Source organism: Trachypithecus francoisi, unplaced genomic scaffold, assembly GCF_009764315.1.
Source record: "Trachypithecus francoisi isolate TF-2019V2 unplaced genomic scaffold, Tfra_2.0 Lachesis_group21, whole genome shotgun sequence".
Taxonomy (NCBI): Eukaryota; Metazoa; Chordata; class Mammalia; order Primates; family Cercopithecidae; genus Trachypithecus; species Trachypithecus francoisi.
In genome coordinates, this window is record NW_022681467.1 from 41,030,644 (window position 1) to 41,055,135 (window position 24,492).

At 42.4% G+C, this 24,492-nt stretch overlaps 2 protein-coding genes across 2 annotated transcripts in view; one reads left to right on the forward strand and one right to left on the reverse strand.

Annotated features, from left to right (window-relative positions):
• Positions 1 to 24,492, forward strand: part of SYS1 (SYS1 golgi trafficking protein) — a 49,668-nt gene that overhangs the window by 10,068 nt on the left and 15,108 nt on the right. The gene's annotated exons all lie outside the window — the stretch shown is intronic.
• On the reverse strand, positions 409 to 4,932 carry TP53TG5 (TP53 target 5). The gene is made up of 5 exons (XM_033186539.1): positions 4,730 to 4,932; positions 4,082 to 4,156; positions 3,755 to 3,885; positions 1,567 to 2,077; positions 409 to 536 (listed from the first exon to the last, which is right to left on the reverse strand). Exons 1-5 carry the CDS (start codon positions 4,775 to 4,777, stop codon positions 432 to 434), a joined length of 870 nt encoding a protein of 289 aa, XP_033042430.1. The 5' UTR covers positions 4,778 to 4,932; the 3' UTR covers positions 409 to 431.

Here is a 24,492-nt window from a genome sequence, read left to right on the forward strand (position 1 = left end):
TTCTGATCAGGCTCTCATTTCACCTTTTCCCTTTCTTGGGAAAAAGGAATGGGGAGCAACCAGGAGCCCTTGCTCCTGCCACTTTCTAGCTGAATGAGCCTGGACAAGTTACTTTTCTGCCTCCGTGCCGCGGTTTCCTCTTGTGGGCTCATGGGGCCATTGTGAGGCACCTTGCATCCAGGAAGCACACGAGCGCCCTGACTTCATAGAGCGCACCACTCAGGAGACCAGCTCGTGGAGGTGGGGGAGGGATGCAGCTCGCTGGCTTATTTGGTTCTAGACTGACCTTCGGGGCCTGGGGCTGGAGGTGGGGGAAGCCTGAAGTCGTGACACAGGCTCCCTCTGCCGAAGGCCTCTTTCCTTCATCCTTCCCAGCCCCAGACAAACAGGCAGAGTAAGCAGTATTCATCTTAGGTGCCATATGGAAGATTTTATTTGCAGACTCGTGAATTTCGCCACCCATCCCTCCCCTTAAGCTGACTGCGCGATCTCCACCCTCTGCTCGCACCTCTGGCTCCCGTCCAGGTCACATCAACCTGCCAGCAGAAACCTCGGTGTTAGATGCTAAGACTGTCCCCAGGGGGCGCTGGTCGTTTGGAGAGCGGGCGCAGGGACAAGGGTGTTGTGGTGTCTGTGGTAGGTTGGAAATGGCTTTGCTAAAAAGGAAAAGCCTCCCTTTAAGCTAGACCCGGTGGGCACTCACCCCCTTCCTTTCATGGGACTTTAATTCTCCCAGGAAAGGGCTAGAGTATTGTCTTCTTTTTTTGCTAAGGAACTTTCTGTTCAGAGTAAATCTCTTTTTTTCCTTTCTTTTTTTTTAAGACAGGGTCTTGCTCTCTTGCCCAGACTGGAGTGCAGTGACGAAGTCACAGCTCACTGCAGCCTCGACCTCCTGGGCTCAAGCGATCCTCCAACCTCAGCCTCCTGAGTAGCTGACACTACAAGTGCAAGCCACCACATCTGGCTAATTTTTAAACTTTTTTGTAGAGACAGTGTCTCATTATCTTGCCCAGGCTGGTCTTGAACTCCTGGCCTCAAGCAGTCTTCCTGCCCTGACCTCCCAAGGTGTTGGGATTACAGGCATGAGCCACCATGCCTAGTCTGTTCAGAGTAGATCTTATTTGAGGCATGAATAAATCAAACATAAATGGAGAGTTGAATTGATCTAAGAGGGAATGGGATGCAGCAAAGCCCTACTTGACCATCTCCCCCTCCCACATTTGGAAATCCTTAAACCCACTTATGTAGGTCTCTGACTGTGAGATTCAGAGCCACAGCAGTTTCCACCTCTGCTAAGGCCTTCAGGCAATGAAGGCTCACTTCAGTGCCCCTCCTTCCCCAGGTCTCCTAGCTGTATCCTGAGAGACCTCAACCTAGTCATTACCCTGCTGTATGACGTTGGTCTAAGGCTTCCCCATCTCTGGACATGAAGGCGGAGCCTCCCAGCACTGCCATCCACACACCACTCAAGACTCCAGATCCTGAGCCCTGACTCTGGGCCCCAGATCTGGGCCTGGCTTGGGGCTTGCATCTCACCTAGCCTGGCAGTGTTGTTATCACACCCACCTTGTATGGATGCCACATAGGCATTTCAAGGGATGCGGAGCAGAAGCGGGTGCAGCGGCGCTTGACCCAACGCAGGGTGGAGGATCTGCACATCACCCGGGGTGCCGGGAGGTGGATTCGTGTGGGCAGCCCCTCAAACCAGATCCACTGGTGGGCTACATTAAGCTGCTTCATGTGCCCCATGGGAGTTCTATTGTGGTAGGGCTTGAAGATGACTCGGGGGCCTTCAGTGAGTAGTTGCCTCCCCTGGGCTCCAAGGTTCAAGCCATGATCCCTCGATGTCCTTGGAACCTCAGGCTCTACATGCTTTTCTTTCCATGGCATTGCTGCCGATGACGTTTTTGCCGTGTTACTCATCCCTGACTGCATCTGGGGCTTCCACTCCTTGTACTCTTTTTTCTTAGGGTCCCCTGTGGACTCTAATTTCTTGGACTTGAGTTCCTTCTTGGAGCACCCGATCTCCTGGAACTCTTCATTATTTTGTTTCGCTTTATTGCAGGGACTGTTTTCCCTGGCAGGGAGAGGAAAGGCAGTCAGCAGAGTAGGACCAAGGCCCTGGTTGCCTAGCCTTGCCCCGAGACAGTTGATATGTAGTCAGCTCAGGGGAGCCTGTTAATAAAGCTAGAGGGGCATGCAAAGAAACTTCTCTGTTGCCCAGAGGCCTTGTGCTGGTGTGAGGGGGTGTGATGAGCACTGGCAGAAGGGATGTGAGAGATGGGGAAGGTGAGAGCCATGACTAGTAGTTAAGGCCCCTAGGAATGGATATTGTCTATATCATCTGCCACTAGATTAGAATTCTGTCTCTCTGAACTTCAGGTGGGAGGGTGAATGGTCCAGTAGTTTTTCTAAATTGTGCTCCAAGAAACCTTAGGGTTCTGAGGAGGTGTCTCAATGTCACCTCCCCTGACCGACTGGGGGCAGGATACCTCCCCCCAGCCCATAACAACACAATTGGGGCTTGGGAATAGATATTTGAACAGAGGTTTCACTGCTTTAATAAAGTTGGAAAACTGTTCAAGACCAGCATGGGCAACATGGTGAGACTCTGTCTCCATACAAAAAAAAAAAAAAAAATTAAGTTGGAAAATGATGGGGCTAGATGATCCTGATCCTTCTAGCTCTGGGTTTCCTAACTGCCTGCAACTAGAGGCCAAATCAGAAAGAGGAGCCCAGAAAGATGGCCTTGAGAGAAATATTAAATGCTGAGACTTTCCCAAAGGGTGTCTGTAACAGACTAGGCCCCCTGCAAACCCCCCAGTGGCAACACCATCCTAGCCAAGGGTGTGGAGAGAGATGAGCCCTTGGGCTGCAGATAATGGCAATACTGTGATGGTAATAATGGCTCCCGCTGATTGAGTCCCCGCTCTATGCCAGACTTGGGATCCTTACAACTTGGGATCCTTACTACTTCTGTAAAGTAGAAGGCAGTGAAGCAGAGTGGCTTACAGAGCACAGGTGTTGTTGGGTTCAAACAAACGGGCTCAGATTCTGCTTCTGCCTCTTACCCCCGGTGTGATTTGGGCAAGATATTTAACCTCTCAGAGCCTTAGCTTCCTTATCTGTAAAACTAGGATAATTCTGTCTACCTAACAGGATTGTTGTGAAGAATAAACTAAATGGGAAAATTCTTAAGTGCTTAGCACTGTAGATGGCACTTAGCAGGCACCAATCAATGTTAGCTTTCTTAGTACTCTCATGTGACTTACGAGGAAACAGTTTGAACTTGTCTTGGAGGCATGGTAAAAAAAAAATATAAAAATAAAAATATATTAATAAAGAAACTGAGCCGCAGCAAGGTTAATCCTCAGATTTGAGGGGTCAGTCTGCAGGTGATGGACTGGGTTATATTGACTTGCAAGGGGAGGAGGAGGAGGGGTGACCTGTCTCAGTGCCCCAGGGTGGAGTGAGCACAATTGGATGACTACAACCATTGTTATGGCCACAGCTCTGATATCAGACAGTAATGGCTTCAAATCCTAGCTCTGCCACTTATCAGCTGAGTTAACTGAGTAAGACAAGCCACTTCACCTCTTGAGCCTCAGCTCTCCAAGAGTAAAATAGAGTTAATAAATACCTCTCTCACAGAGGCTTTGTGAAAATTAGACTTGTTCTCTAAATTCCTTAGCACAATGCCTGTTCCCAGTAAGACGGCATTTGGGTCCATTACGGGGGCCAAGCCCCAGCTTACCCAGAGGAGATTCGGAGAATCTTTGGAACACTGAGCAGTGAATGCCAACACCTTTTGGCCAGCTTATGCAGTTCTTGGATCCGGCGGTTCGAGCTTTTGAGTAGCTTCAAGAGCGACAAGTTTTTTATCACCTGCCAGGGTCAAGAAACCAGATAAATAGAAGCTTCAGCTTTCCTGGACAGCCTCCCTCTCCCCTGTCTGCCTCTAGCTCCGCTCATCCAAGGACCGGCCTGCTGGCTCCCCTGGGCCACTCAGCCTAGCAACCAGGGGCAGCACTGCATAAGTATATGAGCTTCCCCAAGCTGGGACCAAAACAGGGCATCTCACCGTTCTCAGACGGTTCCGCTCAATTACTTTGCTCACAGGCCGCTCTGTCTCGTCCTGTGGTTTCTCATCTTGCATCTGAGGGACAGAGGATAAGAGAGAGACATAAACCCAGAGGAATCAGCCACGCATGGTGCCTCATGTCTGTAATCCCAGTACTTTGGGAGGCCAAGGTGGGTGGCTCATTTGAGGTCAGGAGTTCGAGATGCCTGGCCAACATGGTGAAACCCTGACTTTACTGAAAAAAAATACAAAAATTAGCCAGGTGTGGTAGCACGTGCCTGTAGTCCCAGCTACTCAAGAGGGTGAGACAGGAGAATCACTTGAACCCAGGAGGTGAAGGCTGCAGTCAACTGAGATCTCGCCACTGCACTCCAGCCTGGGCGACAGAGTAAGACACTGGAGGAATCCTCCTGTACTCCTCCATGTGCCTCTCCATTTGGCCGAGCATGGTTTGACCAATCCTAGGCTGGGAGTTTTGTCATCTTGGTCCGGGGACAGAACTGGGAGACCATTTTAACTTTCCTGACCTCCCTTCACCCTTCACCTTTCCCTTTTCTCCCATGCTGGAAAGTCTCGTCCTTGTCATGTTGACTCTTTGTTAAGGTCCCCTCTAGGGACTCACCCCCAGGGTCTAGTCCCAAGTCTGACCTTGGAAACCCTGCTATTCTTGGGCCTCTTCTTTGCTGATGGACTCATGCTGGGGCTGTGAGACGTCAGAGACGAATGGAGCAACACCAGTGCCAGGCACCCACTGCTCCTCTCAGTTCAGCCAGCACTCAGGCTGGGCATCAGATGGTGGTGCTGGCTCTGTACCACCTGCAGCTGTGACATCACTGAAATGTGACAGTAGCAGGGCTGGGTCTCCAAGGCGTGTATGTGGCAGAGGTGAGGGGTAGAGGGTGAGAAAGAAATACAGACAATAGGTGACAGACAGCTGTGTACATTGTCACTACCTCCCTGTGAGGTAAGAGGATGATCCCCTCTTTAAATGAGGAAGCCAAGGTTCAAAGAGGTTCAATAATGTACTCAAGGCCACACTAGATCTAACCCAGGTAGATTATAGTCAGCTGGAAACCTAACAAGGTCTGATAGTCAACCCGTGAAACCAGGGATTCCCAGACCATGCTCATCCCTTCAGTCATGTCGCCTGCTACATGCTAGGTGCTTTTTCTTTTTTCTTTTTCTTTTTCTTTTCTTTTTTTTTTTTTTTTGAGACGGAGTCTTGCTCTGTCGCCAGGCTGGAGTGCAGTGGTGAGATCTCTGCTCACTGCAACCTCCGCCTTCTGGGTTCAAGTGATTCTCCTGCCTCAGCCTCCTGAGTAGCTGGGACTACAGGCACCTGCCACCAAGCCCAGCTAATTTTTGTATTTTTAGTAGAGATGGGATTTCACCATGTTAACCAGGATGGTTTGGATCTCTTGACGTCGTGATCCGTCCACCTCCGCCTCCCACAATGCTGGGATTACAGGCGTGAGCCACCACGCCTGTCCTCGCCAGGTGCTTTTTCTAAGTGCTAGAATAACAGGAAAATTCTTGCCCTCAAGCTTACATTCTAGTGGAGGGGAAACTGTGTATGTGCTTGTAAATGTTTAATAATTGGCTCTCTGAAGCAAAATGTATATATGTTTGTATTATAAATTTTACTGATAAAAACCAATAAATAATAAAGTCCTATAATACTCTTTATTGTAACTTCTATTAGTGAGTTGCTTCTTACAGTCTGCTTTTCTTAGATTTTGCCTAACCCTACTATTTGTAGCCAACCTATGGTTGTAGTGGATAAACAAGTATAATACCAACATTAATGTTGGTATTTTCATTTACGCTAAATAGTAAGAAGAAGGTGAAAAAGTGAAACAACAGAGATATTGAAATTTAACTCATTTATCAATGACTTCATTGACCTATTTGCTGAATTGGACCATAGTTTTTGAATACTGGAAGTATTTTTTCAGATTCTTTTTGTTATTTACAATTGAACAGCTATGGACAGGACACTTGCTTACGTTTTCTCTTTTTTGTTGTTTTTGGGGGGTCTTTTTTCAGATCTGTATAAGATTTATATATATTTCTACTGTACAGATATACAGATATAAAGAATTCTAAGAACATAGGTAATAGTAAAAGGTAGTAAAAAATAGAGTGACAAGTTTAAGCATGTTTCACCTTTGTTTTTAATGTCACGTATTTAATTGGAAGTTACTATAAATTACATTTTTTTTTTTTTTTTTAGTAGAGATGGGGTTTCACCATGTTAGCCAGGATGGTCTTGATCTCCTGACCTCGTGATCCGCCCGTCTCGGCCTCCCAAAGTGCTGGGATTACAGGCTTGAGCCACCGCGCCCGGCCATAAATTACATTTTAATGATGGCCATGCCTAACAACCAGCCTGCAGAATTCCTAGAAATGTAACAGTAGACTTTTGTGAGCCCTTATGAGTCAGCTTCAGTACGCCAATGCTACGTCAGATGGAAATAAGTGCCTGGAGAACAGCAAACAGGGTAAGGGGAATAGGGAGGGCAGAGGTAGAGGGTTTGGTATATTTAAAAGGTGGTCTAGGAAAGATTCATCAACAGGATGAGATTTGAGCAGACACCTGAGAGGGAGAGGGAAGAGGAGAATGAATGGTGGTAGGAGAAGATGAGGCAGAGAGGGAGTTGTGGTGGATTAGGCAGATCACAACAGGCTTTAAAGGGCGCTGGTTGCCCTGAATCCCTGGTGCCCAGCTGGCTGCATCAGAATAGTATGAAGAGCTTGTGAAAAACATTTTTGTGGGCACCACCCCATTCAGTAGGCCAATCGGATAACCAATCAAATGTGGGACCCACTCCACACCCTTCCACTTCTAGTGGGGAGAGATGTACGTGCACAGGGGGTGCTTAGCTCTGAATGGAGGGGTGAGGGGCCAACCCTAGGCTGTGGGACAGATTCTCACATATAAATATCCTTTCTTATTAGAGTGAAGGTTAGGTAGTGGGTTAAACTGCTGCTGTGGCCTAGGGAAGAAAGCAATGTGATGATTTGGCAAGGAAGACACAGAGGGTACACCCTCTCTCTCTCCCGTCTACCCCCATACTCCTTGGCTGCTCTGCCTGCTCGGACATTCCCTTCCCTGCACACAATTTCAGCTCTGATCGACTGGACTTCACTGAACAATGCTGCTGTGAGGCCCTGGTGCCTGGCGGGCTGTATCAGAATCACCTATACTCGCTACTCATCTCCTGAGCTTCGAGGGCTGGGGAATCACTGTGTGCTAGGCACTGAGGGACAGCAACATTATAGGCAGAGCATGCCTCTGAGTTCACAGACCAAGGGGATAGGTACCCCTAGAATCTAGACTCCTCAAGGGCAGGTATTTGTGTCTGTTTTATTCATTGATTAGCCACCAGATCCTAGAACAGTGCCTGGTGGACAGTGGCTGCCCAAAAAGTATTTTTTGAAAAATCAAATAAATAGCATTGTCTATGATACGGCTAATACTGAGGGTTGTGAGAGCACAGAGGTGGAGCCTCCCAACCCAGCCTGAGGACGTCAGGGACTCTTCCTAGAGAAGGTGAGGAGGAATGAAGGATGAGTTGGCCAAGCATAGGGGTATGGGGCAGGTCGGGGGAGGTGGGCAGAGCTTTCTCAAAAGAGGGAATTTAAAGAATGTGAGTGTGGAATGGAATTATGTCGTATGTTGGATGTTGCTGGAATAGAAAGTAGGGGCCAAGAGTGGCGGGGGCGAAAACTGGAGAAGTGGGTAAAGAGACCTACCCAATAACACACAGCTGGTAAGCCTTGGGGACTAAGTCCAGGGCTGTTGAGTGAAAACCTCCACTCTTTTTAAAAAAATATATGGTGTAATAAGATATGGATAACATGAAATTTACCTTCTAACCATTTTTGTTTTTGTTTTCGAGACATAGTTTCACTCTGTCGCCCAGGCTGGAGTGCAGTGGTGCAATCTTGGCTCACCACAACCTTCACCTCCTGAGTTCAAGTGATTCTTGTGCCTCAGCCTCCGCAGTAGCTGGGACTACAGGCCCACATCACCATACCCAGCTAATTTTTGTATTATTAGTAGAGACTGGGTTTCACCATGTTGGCCAGGCTGGTTTCGAACTCCTGACCTCAAGTGATCTACCTACCTCGGCCTCCCAAAGTGCTGGGATTATAGGCATGAGCCATCGCACTCAGCCCTAACCATTTAAAAAAGTAGTTAAGTGACATTAAGTACCTTCTCTTTGTACAACCATCATGGATATCCATCTTTAAACTTTTTTATCCTATGGAATTGGATCTCTGTATCCATTAAATAATAACTGCCCATTTTACCTCCCCCAGCCCGTGGCAACCACCGTTCTACTTCCTGTCCCTATAAATTTGACTACTCTAGGAACCTCATATAAGTAGAATAATACAATATTTGTCTTTTTTTGTGACTACCTTATTTCACTTAACATGTCTTCCATGTTGTAGCATGTGTCAGAATTTCCTTCTCTTGGCCAGGCACAGTGGCTCAAGCCTGTAATCCTAGCACTTTGGGGAGGCCAAGACAGGTGGATCACCTGAGGTCAGGAGTTCGAGACCAGCCTGGCCAACATGGTGAAGCCCCGTCTCTACTAAAAGTACCAAAAATAGCTAGGTGTAGTGGTGGACACCTATAATCCCAGCTACTTGGGAGGCTGAGGCAGGAGAATCACTTGAACTTGGCAGGTGGAGGTTGCAGTGAGCCGAGATTGCGTCACTGCACTCCAGCCTGGGCAAAAAACGAAACTCCGTCTCAAAAAAAACAAAAACAAAAAAATTCCTTCTCTTTTTTCTTTCTTTTTTTTTTTTTTTTTTGAGATGGAGTCTCGCTCTGTCGCCCAGACTGGAGTGCAGTGGTACGATCTCGGCTCACTGCAACCTCCGCCTCCCGGGTTCATGCCATTCTCCTGCCTCAGCCTCCCGAGTAGCTGGGACTACAGGCACCCCCCACCATGCCTGGCTACTTTTTTGTATTTTTAGTAGAGATGGGGTTTCACCGTGTTAGCCAGTATGGTCTCAATCTCCTGACCTTGTGATCTGCCCGCCCCAGCCTCCTAAAGTGCTGGGATTACAGATGTGAGCCACTGTGCCCAACCAATTCCTTCTCTTTTTAAGGCTGAATAATATTCCATTGTAAGTATAGGCCACATTTTCTTTCTCTGTTCATTCATTGGTGGACATTTGAGTTTCTTCTGCCTGTTAGCTATTGTGAATAATGCTACTGTGAACAAGGATATACAAACATCTCTTCAAGGCCTTGCTTTCAGCTTTTGTGTAATACCTAGAAGTGGAACTATGGAAGTGCTGAATCATACGGTAATTCTCTTTTTAATGTTTTGAGGAACCACCATATTGGTTTTCGCAGTGGCTATACCATTTTACATCTCCACCAACCATGTACAAGGATTCCAGTTTCTCTATATCCTTGCCAACACTTGGTATTTTCTGTTTCTTTGATAGTAGCCATCTTAATGGGTGGGAGGGGGAGGTTCCACTCTTGTTTCCTCTCATACTTTGTTCTTTAATTTCTTTAGTTAGGTTTACTGGGGTATATTTTATATATAGTAAAATTTACCTTTTTTAGTATACAGTTCTTTAAGTTTTGATAAATGCGTTCTAGCGTAGAATACCACAGTCAATATATGGAATGGCTTCATAACCCCCCTAAGTTCCCTCAAGCCACCTCTTTGTAGTTAACTCCTCTTCCGACTCCCAGCTTTGGCAACAAACTGATGTGTGTTTTCAGTCTCCATAGCTTTGCCTTTTCCAAAACACCATATAGGTGGAATCATATGGTATGCAGCCCTTTGAATCTGGATTTCTTTCACTTAAGATTTGCACATGTTGGGTGTGTCAATAATTTGGAGTTTTTTTCATTGTTAAGTAGTATTTCATTCTATAAATATGCTACAGTTTGTATATGTAATCATTAAAGGACATCTGGGCTAGTTTCTGGTTTTCAGTGATTATGAATAAAGTTACTAAATACATTTGTGTACAGGTTTTTGTGGGATTACAAGTTTTTATTTCACTTGGGTACATACTTAGGAGTGCAATTACTGGATCATATGGTAATTATATGTTTAACTTTAGAAGATATTGCCAGAATTTTCCAAAGTGGCTTTACCATTTTATATTTCCACCAGCAATATATTCGAGGTCTAGTTGACTCACATTCTTGGCAGTATTTTGTACTGCTGGATTTTTATTTGTTTGTTTTGTTTTTAGCCACTCTAGTAGGTATGTCATCATATCTTATAGTAGTGTTAGTTTGCATTTCCCCAATGACTAATAATGTTGAACATATTTTCATGTATTTATTTGCCATCTGTCTTTTTTGATGAAGTTTTTGTTCAAGTCTTTTGCCCATTTTTAAGTTACTTATTTTAAATATAACTGTGTTAAGAGTTCTTCACTAATTCTGGATCTCTTTATCAGATATATGACTTGCCAGTATTTTCCACTAGCCTGTGGTTTATCTTTTCATTTTCTTAACTATCTATTTAAGAACAGATTCTTAATTTTGATGAAGTCCAATCTATCACTTTTTTAAATGGGCTGTGCTTTTGGTGTCATATCTAAGAAATATTTGCCTAACCTGAAGTCACAGAGGCTTACGCCTATATTTTCTTCTATGCATTTTATAATTTTAGTTTTTAAAATTTAGATATTTGACCTATATTTTGTTTAACTTTTGCGTATAGTCTAAGGTATGGATTAAGGTTCTTCTTTTGCTTATGGACATCCAGTTATTTCAACAGGATTTTGTTTTGTTTTGTTTTTGCTCTGAGACAGTCTCTCTCTGTTGCCCAGGCTAGAGTGCAGTGTTACACTCTTAGCTCACTGCAACCTCTGCCTCCCGGGTTCAAGTGATTCTCCTGCCTCGGCCTCCCAAGTAGCTGGTATTACAGATGCGTGCCGACACAGCTGGCTAGTTTTTATATTTTAGTAGAGATAGAGTTTCACCATGTTACCAAGCTGGTCTCGAACTCCTGACCTCAAGTGATCCACCTGCCTCCGTCTTCCATGGTGTGAGCCACCATGCCCAGCCCCAACATGATTTTTTGAAAAGACTACCTCTCTCCTTTGAATTTTAAAGCCAACGTACTGATTTCTACATAAAATCCTACTAGGATTTTGATTCCCCTTTGGATTCATCGTTCTGAGTCATTCCTTCCTTTTTCTGTGCATTTGCCATTGAGTTGTTTTCTCAATTTGCTTCCTGCCAGTAGAATTTGGGGATGCAAAGGCCTCTTTTCACTTTTTAAGATTTTTTAAAAATTGGAAATGAGTATCGATTGTTGCAAAAATAGAAAGGTCCTGTGTACCTTTCACCCAGTTTCCTCCAGAGGTAACACCAGACAAAACTAGTACAATATCAAAAGCAGAAAATGGGCAGTAGTACAATATACAAACCACGTTGAGATTGAACCAGTTTTACATGCACTAATTTGTGTGTTTCATCACCAAAAAGATCTCTCTTGTGCCATCTATACCTCTCCCCTCCATCCAGTACATAATCCCTGGAAACCACTAATTTGTTTTTTGGATTTTGTTTGTTTCTTTGTTTTTTGAGACAGAGTCTCTCTCTGTTGCCCAGGCTGGAGTGCAGTAGCATGATCTCGGCTCACTGCACCCTCCACCTCCTGGGTTCAAGTGATTGTCCTGCCTCAGCCCCCCGAATAGCGGGGACCACAGGCATGTGCCACCATGCCTGGCTAATCTCTTGTATTTATAGTAGTGACAGGGTTTCACCATGTTAGCCAGGATGGTCTCGATCTCCCAACCTCAGGTAATCCACCCGCTTTGGCCTTCCAAAGTGCTGGGATTACAGGCGTGAGCCACCGCGCCCAGCCTGAAGCCACTAATTTGTTATCCACTCTATAATTGTTGTCATTTCAATAATAGTATATGAATAAAAGCAAGTGAAGGTATTAAACATGTTATATGAGTGGAATCATACAGTATGTGACCTTTTGAAGTTGGCTTTTTTCACTCAGCATAATGCTCTTGAGATCCAAGTTATCGCATGTATCAATAGTACTTTAAAAATCACAGAAAGTTAAAAAAAAAATACATAGAGGTTTTGTGTACCCTTTGATCATTTTCCTCCAATGGGTGGGAAAATCTTACATACCTTTGGTATAATATCAGAACCACGTATAAATTCATGTAGCCACCATCACAATCAAGTATAGAACTGTTCTGTTATCCCAAGGCTTCCTCATGCTATTCATAGACACAGTCACCCCTCCTTCCTCTCAACCCAATCACTAAAAATTCCACTTCATCGCTATAATGTTGTCATTTTGAAAATGTTATATATATGGAATTATAGTATGTAACCTTTCAAGATTGGCTTTTGTACTGGCTTTTCCATATAATGCCCTTTATATCCACTCAAGTTGTATCAGTAGTTTGTCCCTTTTTTGCTGAGTGCAATTACATATAACACAGTTTGGTCCTTCACCCATTGAAGAATGTTTGTTTCCAATTTAGGGCTATTATGCAGGTTTTTGTCTCCACACATAATTTTCATTTCTCTGGAATAAACTTCAAGGCGTATGACTGCTGCCAGACAATTTTCCAGAACATCAGCAATGTTCATACATTGATACAGCTTCTCTGCATTTTGACTTACTTTTAGAATGGTCACTATTTTATTTTAGCTGTTTTAATAGGTGTGTAATGATATCTTACCATAGTTTTAATTTGCATTACCCTGATGGCTATTGATGTTTAATACATTTTAGGCTGGGCGCGGTGGTTCATGCCTATAATCCCAGCACTTTGGGAGGCTGAGGCGGGTGGATCACTTGAGGTCAGGAGTTCGAGACCAGCCTGGTCAACATGGTGAAACCCTGTCTCTACTAAAAATACAAAAATTAGCTGGGTATGTGGCAGGTGCCTGTAATCCCAGCTACTTGGGAAGCTGAAGGAGAAGAATCGCTTAAACCCAGGAGGTGGAGGTTGCAGGGAGCCAAGATTGCGCCACTGCACTCCAGCCTGGATGACAGAGCAAGACTCAAAACAAAAAAAACAAACAAAAACAAACAATTTTAATGTGCTTATCTACCATCTCTATATCCTCTTTGGTGAAATATCTGTTCACCTCTTTTGCCCATTTTCTAATTAGACTGTTTGGATGTTTGTTCTGGAAAAAGAGTCTTGCTCTGTTGCCCAGGTTAGAGTGCAGTGGCATGATCATAGCTCACTGAAGCCTTGAAATCCTGGACCCAAGTGATCCTACCAAGTAGCTAGGACTACCAGCGCTCACCACCATGCCCAGCTAATTTTTTTTTCTTTTGAGACAGGGTCTTGCTGTGTTGCCCAGAATGGTTTTGAATTCTCTTGGCCCAAGCCATCTTCCCACCTCGGCCTCCAAAGCACTGAAATTACAGGTGTGAGCCACTGTGCCCAGCCTGTTTGTTTGTATTTTTACTTTTGAGTTTTGAAAGTTCTTTATATATTCTAGATATGAGTCCTGTGTAAGATTTGTGATTAGCAAATATTTTCTTTCTAAATTTGTATGTCTTTTATTTCCTTTTCTTCTCTTATTGTACTAAGACTTCCAGCACTACATTGAATAAAAGTGGTGGGAGCAAACGTTCTTGCCTTATTTTTTATCTTGAGGGGAAAGCATCCAATCTTTCCCCATAAAGTATGATGTTAGACATACTTTTTTGTATGTGCCTTTATCAAGTTTAGAGTTATCTTCCATTCCTAGTTTGTTGAGAGGTTTTATCCTGAATGGATATTGAATTTTCTCTAATGATTTTTCTTTATCAATTGATATGATCATGTGGTTTTTGTCCCCTTGGTTCATTAGTATGGTAGATTATGTTAATTTAATTTGAATATTGGACCAGACTAGCACCCCTGAATAACCCCACTTAATTTTGGTGTATAATTTGTTTTATATATCAGTGGATTCAATTGAATATGGGTCAATGTTTTATGGTATCTGCACTGCCTTTGAAGTGGTATAGTGTTATTTGAAAGTGGACTTAATTTAGTTATAAATGTGTATTACAGACTTTACGGGAACCACTTAAAAAGTTTTTAAAAGTATAATTATAGGCTAAGAGAGAAGAGAAAATGGAGTCATATAAAAAGCTCAATTGAAACCAGAAAGGTGGGGGGAAAAGGGAAGAAAGAAAAAGAGACAAAGAACAAGCACAACAAATTTTAAAAAATGATAAACATGATACATATAAAACCAATTGTATCAATAATCACTTTAAATGTGAATGGCCTACATATACCAATTAAAAGACTGAGCTTGTCAAAGTGTGTAAAAAATACAAGACCCAAATATATGTTGCCTTTAAAAAACCACACTTTAAATATAAAGAGACAGATAATCTAGAAATAAAGGGATGGAGAACAGTATATCATGCTAACACTAATCATAAGAAAGCTGGAGTAGCTGTGTTAATTTCAGGCAAAGCAGACTTCAGAACAAGGTACTCTATCAGGGATAAAGAGAGGCATTAAATAATAATAAAGGGTCCATTCTCCAAGGAAACATACAACCTATAATGTGTATGTCACTAACAATGGAGTACCAAAATATATGATGCAAAAACTGGTAGAACTCCAAGGAGAAATAGACAAATCCCATTATAGTTGAAGACTTCAACAACCCTCTTTCAATAATTGATAAATCAAGTAGGCAGAAAAATCAGTAAGTATATATTTGATCTGAATACCACCATCAATCAGCTTGATCTACTGGCATTTATAGAGCACTCCGTCCAACAATAATAGAATATACATTCATATCTAGCTTACATGAAACATTCAAGAGATAGTACATTCTGGGCCACAAAATACAGTTGAACAAATGTAAAATAATAGAATCATACAAAATATGTTCTCAAACCACAGTGGAATTAAACTAGAAACCAATAACAGAGAGCTGGAAAATCCCCAAGGGATTTATAGAATAAACAACACACTAGTAGGTAACACGTGGATCAAAGTAAGTCTCAAGAGAACTTTAAAATATTTTTAACTAAATTAAAATGAAAAATATAGTTTACCAAATTTGTGGGATGCAGCAAAAGCCATACTTAGAGGAAAATTTATAGCATTAAATGCATATATTAGAGAAGAAAGACCTAAAATCAATCTAAGCTTCAGAAAGAAGAAACTAGAGAAAGAACAATTTAAGCTTAAAGTAAGTAGAAGGAAAGAATAAAAATCAAAGCAGAAATCAATGAAATTGAAAACCGGAAGATGATAGAGAAAATCAGTGAAACCAAAAGCTGGCTCTTTGAATTATGAATAAAATTAACAGATCTCTAGCCAGGTTAACCATTTTTTAAAAAAATATAAAGAAGATACAAATTACCAGTATTAGAAATTTGTTTGTTTGTTTTTGAGATGGAGCCTCACTCTGTTGCCCAGGCTGGAGTGCAGTGGCGTGATCTTGGATCACTGCAACCTCCGCCTTCTGGGTTCAAGTGATTCTCCTGCCTTAGCCTCTGGAGTAGCTGGGATTACAGGCGCATGCTACCACACCTGGGTAATTTTGTACTTTTAGTAGAGACAGGGTTTCACCATTTTGGCCATGCTGGTCTCGAACACCTGACCTCAGGTGATCTACCGGCCTTGGCCTCCTAAAGTTAGATTACAGGTGTGAGCCACTGAGTCCAGCCCACATGTATTATTTAGAAATGTGGTGGGATTTTTGGATTAATAGAAGTGTATTTAAGCAGGAATACATATAGTCATCATTACTAGACTTAATATGAGATGTTAAATGTTTGACCCATTTTTTCTTCCTGGATAAGCTTTTCTTTCCTATCCCTAACAGTTTTGAAAACACCACCAGAAAAAGACGGATCCGATTCCACATAGAGCTACTGGACGAGTATTTGATAATGGGTCTGAAATTGGGATAGACATTTGCTGATCTTACACAAGTCCAACAAATTAAGCCAAGATCTTTGATGAGCCCTTGATGAATCATCATTGGTTAGGGTCACTGTGCTGAATAAGTACCCCTGTTTAAACCCAGATTTATGGCCAACTGCTCAGGTTGCAGTTTGTGGAGATATGTCATATTCAGCTGGATTGAGGGTCGTGGGCAGAGGGGCCAGGTGTGATGGAGTATACTTTGGGGGAGTCATCTTGGTGACCCAGTGCACAACTGCACCTCTTGACTCACGTATTATTCAGAAATGCAGTGTTTAATTTCCATATGTTTGGAGACTTACCTATTATCTTTTTGTTATTGATTTCTAGTTTAATTTCATTGTGATCTGAGAACATAAGCTGTGCGATTTTGATTTTTTAAAATTCCTTGAGGCCGGGTACAGGGGTTCATGCCTGTAATCCCATGTCTCTTGGATGCCATGGCAAGAGGATCGCTTGAGGATAGGAGTTGAAGGCTGCAGTGAGCCATGATCATCACCACTGTACTCCAGCCTGGGCAACAGAGCAAGACCCTGTCTCTTTAAAAACATTTTTTTTAGTTGACTTTTATTTTGTGACTTAAGATACGGTCTTGGTGAGTGTTCCATAGGCATTTCAAAAGAATGTGAATCTTGTTATTGTTGTGTGAAGTATTCTCTAAATGTTAATTAGATTCTTTTGGTTGATGGTTTTTTTAAAGTTCTTATACATCCTTGTTGCTTTCCTGTCTAGTGTTTGTTTTCTTTTTTTGACAGAGTCTCGCTCTGTTGCCCAGGCTGGAGTGCAGTGGCACAATCTCGGCTCACTGCAGCCTCCCCATCCTGGGTTCAAGCAATTCTTCTGCCTCAGCCTCCTGAGTAGCTGGAATTACAGGCACCCACCACCACACCCGGCTAATTTTTATATTTAGTAGAAATGGGATTTCACCATATTGGCCAGGCTGGTCTTGAACTCCTGACCTCAGGTGATCCACCTGCCTTGGCCTCCCGAAATGTTGGGATTACAGGCGTGAGCCACCACGCCCAGTCTCCTGTGTAGTATTTCTATCAAGTGTTGAGAGAGATGTGTTGAAGTCTCCAACTTTAATAGTGGATGTCTACTTTTTTTTTTTCAGTTCTATCAATTTTTGTTTCATAGATTTTGAAGATCTGTTGCTTGGTACATACACATGTATGATTGCTACGTCTTCTTTGTGATTTGGCCCTGTTATTATTATTATGCAATGTCTTTTTTTGGCCCTGGTGATTTTCTTGGCTCAGCAGTCTATTTTATCTGATATTGAAATTGCCAACTCTGCTTTCTTTTAATTAATCTTTCTATGGTGTGTCTTTTTTTCATCCTTTTATGTTCAATCTACCTATGTCATATTTGAAGTGAGTTTCTTATAGAGAGCTTACTTTGGGTCATTTTTTTCACTCCATTTTGCCAGTCTCAGAGTTATAAATTATATGTATAGACCATTTGCAGTTAATGTAATTATTTGTTAGGATTTAAGCCTGCCATTTGATTGTTTTCTTTTTGTTCCCTCTGCTTTTCATTCTTCTGTTTCTCTACTCTTCCTATGGGTTAAACAGTTTTTAGAATTTCATTTTTATTTACCTATGGTGAGGTTTTTTTTTTTTTAAGTGTATCTCTTTGTGTAGGTTTTTTAGTGGCTGCCTTCCATATTACATCATACATAACATAATCTATGACCATCTACTGGTGTCGACACTTTTGCCACTTTGATTGAGGGATAGAAGCCTGACCTCTATTTAGTCCCTTTACCCTTCTCCTTTCATAATGTAATTGTCTTAAATCTCTTCATTACATAAATTGAATCCTCATCAGACAATGTTATAATTTCTGTTTTAGCCCTCATACATAACTTAGAAAATGCAAGTGAAGAAGGATAGCTCATATTTATCCATATTTTTATTATTTCCATTGTTCTTTCTTCACTCCTGAAATTTCAGGTTTTCTTCTTTCATCATTTCCTTAATGTTTGGAGAACTTCCTTTAGCCATTCTTTTACGGTACAGCAGGTCCTGAAATAATGTTATTTTGTTTAATGTCATTTCTTATTTTTTATTTTTTTTGAGACGGAGTCTCACTCTGTCGCCCAGGCTGGAGTGCAGTTGGCCGGATCTCAGCTCACTGCAAGCTCCGCCTGCCGGGTTCACGCCATTCTCCTGCCTCAGCCTCCCGAATAGTTGGGACTACAGGCGCCGCCATCTCGCCCGGCTAGTTTTTTGTATTTTTTAGTAGAGACGGGGTTTCACCGTGTTAGCCAGGATGGTCTCGATCTCCTGACCTCGTGATCCGCCCGTCTCGGCCTCCCAAAGTGCTGGGATTACAGGCTTGAGCCACCGCGCCCGGCCTGTTTAATGTCATTTCTTTATAATGTTGACAAGAAAAACAGACAATCAAACAAAAAAAACAACAACCAACTGATTCCCAGCCATGGCCACTGTCTGTGTAGAGTTTGTACATTCTCCCCATGTCTGTGTGGGTTTTCTCTGGGTACTCCAATTTCCTCCCACATCCCAGAGATGTGCACATTAGGTTAATTGGTATATCTCAATTATCTAAATTATCTAAGTATGAATGGGGTGTGTGTGTGTGTGTGTGTGTGTGTGTGTGTGTGCGCGCGCATGCGCTCTGTGATGGAATGGCTTCCTGTCCAGAGTGCCTTGCACCCTGAGCTGCCAGAATAAGCTTCAGCCACCCAGGACCCTGGAATGGAATAAGCAGGTTGTAAATGAAGAATAAGTGAATACAAATTATTGTAAAATAAAAATTTGTGAAGTATATAATAATAATACAAATGCATAACAGTAAATAATTTGATATAAGAGCACTCAGCCAGCCTGCCACATTTATTATTGTTTTTGAACTACATGGTGGTAGAAGATACTCATTACAATTTTTGCTCTGCAAAGATTTATTCCTTGGTTAAACCCACCACCATGATGACTGCTGTCACTCACTGATTATACTAATCCAGCATGACCTCACTTTAATTACATCACCAACAGATGAGTAAATAATTACCTTTCTTGTTTTATTAATCTTTCTTAAGTGTATGTATAGCTCACATGTATTTTAACATTTAATACTAGATGTGTCTGGGCATTTATTTAGAAACATGGTATTGTTTTTGTGACCAGAAATATACTGTACGGACTTACTTTGTTAATATAAATTAGTGTATGATAAACTTGATTTCATTATACATCATTTTGCTTAAAGTTGCAGTTTCCAATAAACTACTGACGATATTAAGGACTTACTATAGTTCTTCAGTTAACAAATTATGTTAGTTTTTCCTTCACTTGAAAATGTCTTGATTTTTATACCTGAAGGATTTTTTCACTTGGCTTAGCATTCTGGGTTGACAGTTTTTTCTTTTAGTACTTAAACATGTTGTGCCACTTCTTTCTGGCTTTCATGGTTTCTGATGAGAAATCTGCTGCAGTTTAAATTGTTGCTCTTTTATTGGTAAGATTCATTTCTCTGCAACTGCTTTCAAGACTTTAGTTTTCAGAAATTTGTTTATGGTGTGTCTTGTAATGGATTTCTTTGATTTATCATGCTTAGGGTTTAGTCAGTTTCTTGAATCTGTGTGTGCATGTCTTTCATCAAATTTGGGAAATTTTCATCCTTATTTCTTTGAACACTTTTTTAACTCCACCTTCTTTTTTTCTCTTCACCTAGGACTCCTATGACACAAATGTTAAATCTTTTGTTATAATCTTCCAGGTTCCTGAAGCTTTGTTCTCCCTCTCTCCCTCCCTCCTCCCTCCCTCCCTCCCTCCCTTCCTCCCTCCCTCCCTCCCTTCCTTCCTTCCTTCCTTCCTTCCTTTTTAATCTAATTTCTCTCTTTTTCAGATTGGGTAATGTCTACTATTTTATCTTCAAATTCACTGATTCTTTCCTATGTTGTCTTGTATTAGTCTTCTCAGGCTGCACGTAACAAAACCACAGACTGGATGTCTTAAATAATAGACATTTATTTATCCTAGTTCTGGAGGCTGGTAGGCCAAGATCAAAGTGACAGCAAGATAGATTCATTCTGAATCCTCTTCTCTTGGCTTGTAAGCATCTACCATTTCATTGTGTGTTCACATGACATCTTTGTGTGCACACACAGAGTGCTCTGGTGTCTCTCTTATAAAGATACTCATCCTAGTGGATCAGAGTCCTACCCTTATGACCTCACTTAACCTTATTGCTTTCATAGAGTCCCCATCTCCAAATACAGCCACACTGGATTAAGACTTCAACATATGAATGAGGTGAGGGAGGACACCAATATTCTGTCCATTACATATTTCTATTCTTCTGTTGAACCCATCTGGTGAGTTTTAAACAATTTTTGGCTACTGTACTAGTTTCCTAGGGCTTCTGTGTTAAAGGACCACAAACTTTGTGCCTTAAAACAACAGAAATTTTTTCTCTAACAATATGGGGAGCCAAAAGTCCAAAATGAAGATATTGGCAGGGTTGGCTCCTTCTGGAAGCTCAGAGGGAGAATCTGTTCCATGCTTCTCTCCTTGCTTCTGATGGTTGGCAGCAGTCTTCACTTGGCTTGTAGACACATCATTCTAATGTCTACCCCAGCCCCACGTGTTCTCCTCTGTGTGTCTCTCTGTGTCTTCATATAGCGTTTTTATAAGGAGAGCAGTCATTGATTTAGCGATTATACTAATCCAGTATGACTTTGCTTTAATTACATCTGGAAAGACCCTATTTCCAAATAAAATCACATTCTGAGGTTATTTCTAGGAATCTTTTTTCCTGAGATTTTCTTTTTTGTCTTCAATTATTTAAGAATATGTGTAAGTGCTGGCTTGTTGAAGCATTTTTGTAGTCCCTCTTTTAAAATCCTTGTCAGCTAATTCCAACAAACTGTGTTAGGATCTGTTGATTATGTTTTCTTGTTCAAGTTGAGATTTTCCTGGTTCTTGGCATGGTGAGTTATTTTCACTTATAACCTGGTCATTTTGGATATTATGTTACGAGACTCTGGATCTTATTTACATCTTCTGTTTAACAGGCCTCTGCTGAAACTGGTAGTCCAGCTTTGTTACATGGCCTCCATTGACACCTCCCTGTAAGGCTCCATTATTGCTAGGAAGAGGTGGAAATCTAGGCTCCACAGTTGTCCTCCTTTACGTTGTGGGGAAAGGAATGAGCCTTGTTACTACTGGATGGGGATGGCATCGCAGCTTCTCCACGTGGCCTCCAAGAATATCATGGAGATGATGGGGCGAGGCACTCAGTTACTGCTGGGCAGTGATGAAAACCCAGGCTTCCCACTCAGCCTCTTCTGACATCACCTAGAGGTGAGTGGGAGGAATGTTTTGTTATCACCAAAGATTAAAGTCTAGCTTTTCTCTCTACCTGTGCTAATGGAGTTTGGGAGAGAGTTCCCTGTCTCCCACCCCCGAGATTGTGCTGGAGGCATTCAATATCAAAAGGCTTTTGCAGTCCAGGCATGGTGGCTCATGCCTGTAATCCAAGCACTTTGGGAGACCAAGGCGGGTAGATCACTTGAGGTCAGGAGTTCAAGACCAGCTTGGCCAAAAAGGTGAAACCCCATCTCTACTAAAAATACAAAAAATTAACCGGACGTGGTGGCACATGACTGTAGTCCCAGCTACTCGGGAGGCTGAGGCAGGAGGATCACGTGAGCCTAAGAGGCGGAGGTTGCCATGAGCTGAGATTATGCCGCTGCACTCCAACCTGCGTGACAGAGTGAGACTCCATCTCAAAAAAAAAAAAAAAAAAAAAAGGAGGGTTTATCTTGCTAGGGCGCCCCTTCCCCAGTCCTTTGACAAGAGAGAAAGCAATCTTTTCATGGGGACATTTCTGTCTGTACCTGTGGCATTTCCAGGTTGTAGGCTTTGGAAAAGAAAAAACCCAGGGACTCACTGCTGTATCATTCCTCCAGTATGGCGATTTCAGGCTGTTCTGCCTTCTTATGCTTGTTTTATATATAATTCCCAGCATTTTAAATGTATATAGTAGCAGGGATAGAAAGGAATACATCTCCTCTATCTTGTCCAAAACTAGAAATCCTCTTTTTTAAAATTTTTATTATTATTTTTTGAGACAGAGTCTTGTTCTGTCACCCAGGCTGGAGTGCAGTGGCGCAATCTCCCCTCAGTGCAGCCTCCAGCCCCCACATTTAAGAGATTCTCGTGGCTCAGCCTCCCAAGTAGCTGGGATTACAGGTGTGCACCACCACACCCAGTTAATTTTTGTATTTTTAGTAGAGGCGAGGTTTCACCATGTTGGCCAGGCTGGTCTTGAACTCCTGACCTCCGGTGATCTGCCCATGTTGACCTCCCAAAGTGCTGGGATTATAGACATGAGCCACTGCGCCTGGCCAAAATCCTCTTTTTATTTGTACTCTTTTTATCCCTGCAAATTCAAGATGGTGATGTTTCTGGATATATAATCCTTTTTAAAATTTGTGGGTCACTTTGATCTTATTCAATATTACTCTGTTAGACAAAAGACATGCCTACAGATTTCTTTGCAATAAGTCCTTCTCTAGGCTTCTGCTGAGATGGCTAAGAGACAACAATCAGCCATAAGATTTCCAGAATCGCTATTGTTTTGATTTGGAGGATCTGTGAGGCATATCCATAATTTGTTTAGACTCTTTAAATATGACTGAATAAGAGGCCGGCGCGGTGGCTCACGCCTGTAATCCCAGCACTTTGGGAGGCTGAGGCGGGTGGATTGCCTGAGGTCAGGAGTTCAAGATCAGCCTGGCCAACATGGTGAAACCCCGTCTCTACTAAAAATACAAAAATTAGTCGGGCATGGTGGCAGGCACCTGTAATTCCAGCTTCTTGGGAAGCTGAAGCAGGAGAATCACTTGAACCTGGGAGGCAGAGGTTGCAGTTAGCCAAGATTGTGCCACTGCACTCCAGCCTGGGGGACAAGAGTGGGACTTCGTCTCTAAATAAATAAATAAATAAATAAGATTGAATAGTATTCTGAGGCACTGCCTTAAGTCTTTCTGAGATGTTAACAAAATATTTTACATTAATATTCTTTTTGTTTGTTTGTTTTTGCGACAGGGTCTCACTCTGTCGCCCAGGCTGGAGTGCAGTGGTATGATCTTGGCTTACTGCAACCTCCACCTCCTGGTTTCAAGTGATTCTCCTGCCTCCACAGTAGCTGGGATTATAGGCATGTGCCACCACGCCCAGCTGATTTTTTGTATTTTTAGTAGAGATGGGCTTTTACCGTGTTGGCCAGGCTGTACATTAATATTTGCAGTTTCATATTTGGACCAGGCTTTCCTGGCAGTGCCCTGTACTTGAGTTTTGCTAGGAAGCCATTTTTAAATTTTACTATCATCTGCTGTTTGGAGAGGATAAGCATTTTCTAAATCATGAAGTCTTAGCTCTTTCATGTTTAACATTCTTTCCTTTTAAAAAGTTCAAGATTTTTCAACTTGAGCCCTATTGATATTTCAGCTAGGATAATTATTTGATGTGTGTGTATTTGATGGGGGGATTGAGGCGGTTTGAGGGGGGCTGCCTTATACATTGTAGGATGTTTAACAGCATCCTTGGCCTCTGCCAACTAGATGGCAGTAACAACCTCTCCAGCTTTGACATCTAAAAATGCCTCCAGACATTGCCAAATATCCCCTGGGAGGCAGTATCACTCTCACTGGAGAGCTCTTGCTTTAGTTTATCCCTTTGCTCCTCCCTTTCACTATAGGCAGCAAGAAGAAAGCAGGTGGTGCCTTTAACATTTTGCTTGGAAATTGCTTTACTTAGATCATCCACTTCATTAGGCACATTTTCTGTTTTCCATTTTATTGCAGGCAACGGGGTTGCTAATTTTTGTGTCACAGTATAGTTTCCAATAGTATTTACTTCACTTGGCTGGGCTCAGTGGCTTATGCCTGTAATCCCAGCGCTTTGGGAGGCCAAGGCGGGTGGATCACCTGAGGTCAGGAGTTCAAGACCAGCTTGAACAACATGGTGAAATCCCGCCTCTACTAAAAAAAGCCAGGTGTGGTGGCATGCACCTGTAATCCCAGCTACTTGGGAGGCTGAGGCAGGAGAATCACATGAACCTGGGAGGCAGAGGTTGCAGTGAGCTGAGATCAACAAGAGCAACACTCTGTCAAAAAAAACAAAACAAAACAAAACAAAAATCAAACAAAAAGAAAACCAGAAAAACAGTATTTACTTCACTTTCCTGCATACCCTCACTGCACCTTATCTAAGGGCTGAGGCTTCTTTAACAGCTTCTTCAGGCACTTTAGGTTTTTACTACACTCTTCTCAAAGTCCAATTGTAATGCCACTCCTGCATATTAGAGTACTGTTACAACAGCACTTTACCCAGTACCAAAATCTTTCTTTTCCCCTTTAAACATTTTTTTCTTTATATGTTCCAATGAACAGAATTTTAATATGTTACCTATTGCTGCATAATAAACTATCCCAGAATTTAGCAGCT

Bases quoted from the DNA above. Each gene is read 5' to 3' on its own strand.
- TP53TG5 (XM_033186539.1), bottom strand. From the start codon at position 4,777: ATGAGTCCATCAGCAAAGAAGAGGCCCAAGAATAGCAGGGTTTCCAAG. The intron at 3,886-4,081 runs GTGAGATGCCCT...TGACCCTGGCAG, and splicing joins AGCGGAACCGTCTGAGAACG to GTGATAAAAAACTTGTCGCT. The intron at 2,078-3,754 runs GTAAGCTGGGGC...TCTCCCTGCCAG, and splicing joins ATTCTCCGAATCTCCTCTGG to GGAAAACAGTCCCTGCAATA.